Source organism: Salvelinus sp. IW2-2015, linkage group LG13, assembly GCF_002910315.2.
Source record: "Salvelinus sp. IW2-2015 linkage group LG13, ASM291031v2, whole genome shotgun sequence".
Taxonomy (NCBI): domain Eukaryota; kingdom Metazoa; phylum Chordata; class Actinopteri; order Salmoniformes; family Salmonidae; genus Salvelinus; species Salvelinus sp. IW2-2015.
In genome coordinates, this window is record NC_036853.1 from 649,735 (window position 1) to 658,215 (window position 8,481).

The 8,481-nt window shown below is 40.8% G+C and overlaps 2 protein-coding genes and 2 pseudogenes across 2 annotated transcripts in view; 3 read left to right on the forward strand and 1 right to left on the reverse strand.

The window, feature by feature from the left end:
* Window positions 1-167, forward strand: part of LOC112081201 (cytolytic toxin-beta-like) — a 10,056-nt pseudogene extending 9,889 nt beyond the window's left edge.
* LOC111971778 (tripartite motif-containing protein 29) overlaps window positions 1-8,481 on the reverse strand; it is a gene marked incomplete at its 5' end in the record, with an annotated part of 82,935 nt that overhangs the window by 32,260 nt on the left and 42,194 nt on the right. The window lies entirely within an intron of this gene.
* Window positions 1-8,481, forward strand: part of LOC112067800 (tripartite motif-containing protein 16-like) — a 53,018-nt pseudogene that overhangs the window by 28,534 nt on the left and 16,003 nt on the right.
* On the forward strand, window positions 5,915-8,403 carry LOC139022509 (E3 ubiquitin/ISG15 ligase TRIM25-like). Its single transcript, XM_070446059.1, has 2 exons — window positions 5,915-6,552; window positions 7,533-8,403. Exons 1-2 carry the CDS (start codon window positions 5,971-5,973, stop codon window positions 7,761-7,763), a joined length of 813 nt encoding a protein of 270 aa, XP_070302160.1. The 5' UTR covers window positions 5,915-5,970; the 3' UTR covers window positions 7,764-8,403.

An 8,481-nucleotide genomic window follows, 5' to 3' on the forward strand; every position in this document is an offset into this window, starting at 1 on the left:
ACACAATGACCCTCCTCCACAGAGTAGGAGTGTACCTGGACCACAAGGCAGGTACTCTGTCCTTCTACAGTGTCTCTGACACAATGACCCTCCTCTACAGAGTCCAGACCACATTCACTCAGCCCCTCTATCCTGGGTTTGGCATTGGTACAAAATCACATCTCTAAATAATGACCAGTAGATACAGATCAACTATTTCAGATATTCCGGGTTAATAACAGTCTTCCACTAGGTCTATGATCTGGTTAGACTCCCCTTTTTTATTGTAATAAATACATTGTTTAGACAGCACATTGTACTTAGCCTGGTCCCAGATCAGTTAGTGCTCTTGATAAACAGATGGCATGATAGCACATTGTAATTAGACTGGTCCCAGATCAGTTAGTGCTCTTGATAAACAGATGGCATGATAGCACATTGTAATTAGACTGGTCCCAGATCAGTTAGTGCTCTTGATAAAACAGATGGCATGATAGCACATTCTAATTAGCCTGGTCCCAGATCAGTTAGTGCTATTGATAAACAGACGGCATGACAGCACATTGTAATTAGACTGGTCCCAGATCAGTTAGTGCTATTAATAAACAGATGGCATGATAGCACATTCTAATTAGCCTGGTCCCAGATCAGTTAGTGCTATTGATAAACAGATGGCATGATAGCACATTCTAATTAGCCTGGTCCCAGATCAGTTAGTACTCTTGTTAATCAATGTGATCTTTCAAAATAAAAGTCATCATCATGACATTAGAAATGCTCTATTATTGAATTGATTGACACAATGAATCAGTTATTTACAATAATCTATTTACCAGTATATCCATTTAGACAAATATATGACACATAATACATTCCCACATCATATCCATGTAGACTAATAGACAGTACATAACACACTCCCACATCATATCCATGTAGACTAATAGACAGTACATAATACACTCCTAAACCGTACATATGTCCATGTACACTATAGAACAGGTAATACACTCACATCATATCAGGGTACTAATAATAAAGACAGTACATAATACACTCCCCCACACATATTCCATGGTAACTCAAATAGACAGTACATAAATACACTCCCACATCAGATTCCATTAAGTAACTAATCAGACAGTAACATTACACCTCCCACCCATATCCATGTAGAGATAATAGCAGTAAAACACAGGCTCCACATCATATTCATGTAGACTAATAGACAGTACATAACACACTCCCACATCATATCCATGTAGAAACTTATAGACAGTACATAACACACTCCCACATCATATCCATGTAGAACTAATAGACAGTAAAACAACTCCCACATATATCATGTAGACTAATAGACAGTAATAAACACTCCCACATCATATCCAGTAGAATAATAACAGTACATAATACACTCCACATCATATCATGTACGACTAATAGACAGTACATAATACACTCCCACATCATATCCATGTAGACTAATAGACAGTACATATACACTCCCAATCATATCCCAATGTTAAGACTAAATAGTACAGTACATAATAGACAAAACTCCCACATCATATCCATGTAGACTAATAGACAGTACATAACTACACTCAACCACATATATCCATGTAGGACTAATAAGCCAGTACATAATACACTCCCACATATATCCATGTACGGACTAATAGACAGTACATAATACACATCCCACATCAATATCCATGTAGACTCAATAGACAGTACATGAATAAACACTCCCACATCATCATGTAGACTAATAGACAGTACATAATACACTCCCACATCATATCCATGTAGACTAATAGACAGTACATATACCACTCCCACATCATATCCATGTAGACAATAACCAGTACATAATACACTCCCACATCAGTATCCATAGTAGACTAATAGAACAGTTACATAAACTACACCACATCATATCCATGATAGGACTAATTAGACAGGACATAATACACCTCACCAATTCATATCCATGTAGACTAGATATCACAGTTCACATAACATACTCCCACAGTCATATCCATGTAGACTAATAGACAGTACTAACAACCTCCCACATCATATCCATGTAGACTATATAGACAAGTATACATAATTACACTCCCACATCAATATCCATGTAGACTATATAGACAGTACATAATTACACTCCCACATCATATCCATGTAGACTAATAACAGTACATAATACACTCCCACATCATATCCATGTAGACTAATAGACAGTACATTACACTCCCACATCTAATATCCATTACAGTAGACTAATAGACAGTACATAATACACTCCCACATCATATCCATGTAGACTAATAGACAGTACATAACACACTCCCACATCATATCCATGAGAGATAATAGACAGTACATAATACACTCCCACAATTCATTATCATCGTAGAATCTAATAACAGTTCATCATAACACACATAACTACCCACATTATATTTCAGTTATGGAAGAAACACAAAGGTTTAAGTCTCCTGAATCATAAAGTGACTGTCTAAAACTGACTGTTCAATGAACACAATCCACAGTACAGACTCAATAACCAACAAGAGGAACTCCAGCTACAGGGGACAAAGGTCGTGTAGAGGTCACTGTTTTCTATGGAGACTGTTGTGGAGGAGCGTTCCATGGTGTGGTAGAATTCACAGGCAGGTCTTGTACTGCTGGAGCTTCTCCCACTGTCACTGTCTCAATGCTGTCACCTGTCTCAATACTGTCACTGTCTCAATACTGGTCCTCGTACTGTCTCAATATGTCACCAATGTTCAATGCTGTCACCTGTCTCAAAAGTCTCACCTGTCTCAATATCAGACTGTCTCAATACGTCACCTGTCTAAATACGACCTGTTCAGTACCGCACCTGTCTCAATACTGCACCTGTCTCAATAAGTCACCTGTCATCATACTGCCACCTGTTCAATACATGCACCTGTCTCAATACTGCCACCTGTCTCAATACAGTCACTTGTCTAACTAGTCACCTGTCTCAATACTGCCACCCCTGTCTCAGATATAGCTGTTCGTCCACCTGTCTCAATACTGTCACTGTCTCAATACAGTCACCTGTCTCAATGCTGTCAACTGTCTCAATACTGTCACCTGTCTCATCTACACAGACTATATTGACACCTTTGTTCAGGTCACCTCAAGAGTTTTGTATCAATAAAAATCTTGAAGTCCAGGATTGAAAGAACTCTAATATGTCTTCCTGTCTCCTCATGTCTTACTGTCCTCCTCATGTATTCCTGCTCTCCTCATGTCTATCTGTCCTCCTCATGTTCTTTGCTCATTCTGTAATGACTATACTGATACACGAGAGGTGCTAATACTGTAGCCTGTCGATATCAGCAGAAACCCAGAGTGTTTATGGTCATCAACATGGCTAAGAAGAAGAAACGCTACAGATTCTTCTATGCAGTGTGTTTAGGTACAGTTACCTGTAGTTGGACAGGAGAACAGATTCTTTCATGCAGTGTGTTTGGACACCAGTTACCTGTAGTTGGACAGGAGGACAGATTCCCTTCATGCAGTGTGTTTAGGTACCAGTTACCTGTAGTTGGACAGGAGAACAGATTCCTTCATGCAGTGTGTTTGGGTACCAGTTACCTGTAGTTGGACAGGAGAACAGATTCCCTTCATGCAGTTGTTTGGTACCAGTTACCTGTAGTTGGACAGGATACAAGATTCCCTTCATGCAGTGTTTTTGGGTACAAGTTACGCTGTAGTTGGTCAGGAGACACAAGGTGGCTATAAAGTTGGGCCATAAGGACTTGAGTCACCATCTAATGCAGACAGACCCCACCCATCAACCATTCCAACATGAATGTATGTTCCTCTTCAGTTTCTATGGTTACGATGATGCATCTGTTAGTGAAGCCTTTACCTCCAGAGAGAGGTAGACCAGCTGGATGATGAGGGCTCCAGGAAACAGCCCCTCCGTAGGACAGGGTGAGGAAGTGCAGGGAGATGCTCTGATATGACTGGGTGTTCAGGTGGAAGGAGATCACAGAGCCTGGAACAGAGAGGAGAGGAAGGCTGGGAACAGAATGAATCATTCATTTGGTTCAAACGTCTCTTGTCTGTCTCTAATAACCAGTAGGGGTCATCCTAACCGTAGCTTCCAGAGTTCAGAATACTATCCACCATGTTGGCAGTGGTTTCAACACTCACATTCTAACTACATATGCGTCCTTGACATTCTAAATACATATGGTGTCCATTGATCATTCAACACATATGTAGTCATTCTCTAAGTAATCTTGGTCACTATGGCTCACCGCTCAGTATGTGTAATGACCTTTATACTTCCTTTGTTATACTGGAGTGCAGAGACATAAAAAGGGTATCATAGTTCATCTGATCTGTGTCATAGATAAAGGCTTCATCTGACTCTGGTCAGTAGGTTTAAGGGCTTCATCTGACTCTGGGTCAGTTGATAAGGGCTTTCATCTTTGATATCTGGACGTCTCAGTAGAGATAGGGCACTCATCTGACTTCTGGGTCAGTAGCTTTACAGGGCTTCATCTGACTCTGGGTCAGTGAGATAAAGGCCTCATCTGACTTGGGTCAGTAGTTTAAGGGCTTCATCTGACTCTGGGTCAGTAGATAAAGGGCCTCATCTGACTCTGGGCTCAGTAGTTTAAGGGCTTCACTGACTCTGGGTCGTAGATAAAGGGCTCATCTGCTCTGTCAGTAGTTTAAGGACTTCATCTACTCTGGGTCAGTAGTTATTAAGAGTTCATCTGAGCTTCTGAGGTTGCAGAGTAGTTTAAGGAGCTTCATCTGACTCTGGGTCAGCTAGTTTAGGGCTTTACATCTGACTCTGTGCGTAAGTAGTGTTAAGAGCTTCATCTGACTCTGGGTCAGTAGATAAAGGGCTTCATCTGACTCTGGTCAGTAGTTTAAGGGCTTTGATCTGACTGCGGTCAGTAGATAAAGGGCCTCATCTGACTCTGGGTCAGTAGATAAAGGGCTTTCATCTGACTCTGTGGGTCAGTAGAATAAAGGGCTTCATTGCCTAAATCCTAAGTATCCCTTCAACCTTTAAACTGAGTTGTTAAGTGATTGCCCAGTGATTACGCCTCTGAGGAGAGATACGTATTTTATTATGCCTTTTGAAAGTGTTTTGTTGAAACATTTATTTTTGAGAAAACTCCAGGACATTTTTCCTATTTAAACCGGTCCTTACCTCCAGTGTCCTGGTCAGGCCCTGAAAACACCCTCCGAGACAGAGTATATTCTACTACATGGATGGACCAGAAATTATTGCATTTATTAATTTTACATTACATTTTAGTCATTTAGCAGACACTCTTATCCAGAGTGACTTTCAATTAGTGCATTAGTATATCTTAAGACAGCTAGGTGAGACAACAATATATTACAATCGTATCAAGTACATTTTCCCTCAACAAAGTATTTATCAATATTTTTACATATACATTTATATTTAGTTAATTTAGCAGATGCTCTTATCAACACATAGTACTATCAGACTTCTGATATGCATTGTTGTCATTTAGCAGACAGTCTTATCACACCATAGTACTATCAGACTTCTGATATCATTGCAGGGTGAAAGGGGGCCACAAAATGTGAACACTATAAAAAWTGGAATAGAAAACTATTTAGTATTTTGAAAATAAAAAATACAAAATGCAATGGACTGTAGTTCAGCCCAGTGTAATTCAAATGACAAAATACTCAGAAGTAATTAAAATACATATTTCAAATACGTGTAACAKAAATAATAACCATCTCTGTCTACTAACCAACACTCTGTCATACTTCCTTATCAAAGAAACCACACCCCCTCTACATACAGAGAACCCCGTCAAGTAGGAAGCCACTCCCCGTCCTCTGGTGTAGAGTTCAATGAAACAGAAAGTCATCTTTGACACTGAACAGAAAGTCATCTATGACACTGCCATTGCTTAACCTACGGGAGAGAGCACCAAAATGGCAGAGAATCAGGAACTGTTCTGTTGCTCCATCTGTCTGGATCTACTGAAGGATCCGGTGACTACTGCCTGTGGACACAGTTACTGTATGGGCTGTATTAAAGAAAGCTGGGATCAGGATGATCTGAAAGGTTTCTACAGCTGCCCACAGTGCAGACAGACCTTTATCCCAAGGCCTGTTCTGAACAGGAGCACTGTGCTGGCTGAAGTGGTGGAGAAACTGAAGAAGACAGGACTCCAGGCTGCTCCCCCTCCTGCTCTGTGCTATGCTGGACCTGGAGATGTGGTGTGTGATTTCTGTACTGGGACCAGAAAGCAGAAAGCCCTCATGTCCTGTCTGGCGTGTCTGGCCTCTTACTGTGAGACTCACCTCCAACCTCACTATGAATATCCTGCTTTCAAGAAGCACAAGCTGGTCAAAGCCACCRCACAACTACAGGAGAAGATCTGCTCTCATCATGACAAACTGCTGGAGGTTTACTGTCGTACCGATCAGCAGTGTATCTGTCTGCTGTGTACAATGGATGAACATAAAGGCCATGATACAGTGTCAGCTGCAGCAGAGAGGACTGAGAAACAGGTAAGACCAGAACAACTTGTTGGTGACTGTCTGATAAACAAAGAATTAAAGATACAGTAGGAACAAAGACTGATTGAATATGAGATCATTCAAATTAAATTGATCCACAGCAGAACAAATATGAACACAAACATTTACATTACATTTAAGTCATTTAGCAGACGCTCTTATCCAGAGCGACTTACAAATTGGAAAGTTCATACATATTCATCCTGGTCCCCCCGTGGGGAATGAACCCACAACCCTGGCGTTGCAAGCGCCATGCTCTACCAACTGAGCCACACGGGACCACAACAAACCTTGAGTATATATTTTTTTATTTATCCTTTATTTAGGCAATTCAGTTAAGAACAAATTATTTCATACAATTAATTGTTCTACCTTTCAATAACTAAGCAAGTTGGTTAAAAACACATTCTTATTTACAATCACGGCCTACCAGGGAACAGCTGGTTAACTGCCTTGTTCAGGGAAAGAACAACAGATTTTTACCTTGTCAGCTCAGAGATTCAATCCAGCAACCTTTCGGTTACTGTCCCAACGCTCTAACCACTAGGCTACCTGCTCCCCTGATTTGTCAGCTCCCCTGATTTGTGTATTGTTAAAACTATAATCATTCAAATCAAATCAAATGTCATGTTATTGGTCACACACATATTTAGCATATGTTATTGGTGGTGTAGTGAAATGCTTGTGTTCCTAGCTCCAACAGTGCAGTAGTATCTAACAATTCACAACAATAAACACAAATCTAAAGTAAAAGAATGGAGTTAACAAATATTTCAATTTTTGATTGAGCAACGTCGGAGTGGCGTTGACTAAAATCTAGTAGGATCACATACCATTATAATATAATTTCACACAGACACTTCCTCAACATTTTAATCCCTATCTTCTATGGGCCCTACGTCACATTACTATACTATTGATCTACTGGACTACTACAGCTTGATAGCTCATTGAAGAGTGATTCTCCACAGAGGCAGCTGGGGATGAGTCAGCAGAAGGTCCAGCAGAGATTCCAGGAGAGAGAGAAGGAGCTGAAGGAGCTCCAACAGGCTGTGGAGTCTTTCAAGGTGAGTATTGTTGACCAGAGGAGACACACCATTTCACTTCTCTCCTCCAGTCAGAGTGAGAGGAGAGGGGCCCCTCTCCAATCCCACTTACCCCACTGTTGGGAACAGGCTGTCTGGACCCCTTTCAGAGAATAGACTGCTTAATGTAACCAACAGGATATGAACCCAGGTCTACCACAGGAGAAACCAACATCTTGACCGTTACACCAAGAGGACATTCCCTATTGGACCGAGGGCTGAATTTGATGTCGCAGGCGTGGCTACCTCATCACATAACCTTGAGTAACCATGACTGACTCATGTCCCCTATACATTAACATGGAGCTCTCTCTCAATTCAATTCACAGGGATTTATTGGCATGGGAAACATATATTTACATTGCCAAAGCAAGTGAAGTAGACCATCAACAAAAGTGAAATTAACAATCAGAAATGAACAGTAAACCCTACACTAACAAAAGTTTCAAAGGAATAGATACATTTCAATGTTATAATTCAAGTGTAAACAGAGAGAGCCGTGAGCCAGTCTGAGTTCTGGAGGTGAAATGGAAATTAATGAGGGAGAGTTAAGTGAGGTAGAAGGTGTGGTGAAGAGTTCAGAACCAGAGTCTGGCATCAATAGACATGATAAAGAAGAATGTGGTGCAGTAGGAGTTACATTGTTGGAGAAAGTGGATCCATACCTTTTGGCAGATCCATTAGTGGTTTCAAGGTGGGTTGGAAAGGAGTTGGGTGCAGTTGAATCAGTGAAGGTAACCTGTAGTGGACTTGTGATATTTGTTTGTGTTTCTTCTGACCAGAGGGAGTGGGCGCTCCGTGTCACATAACTTGGGTCAGGATCTGTTTCTTGCTT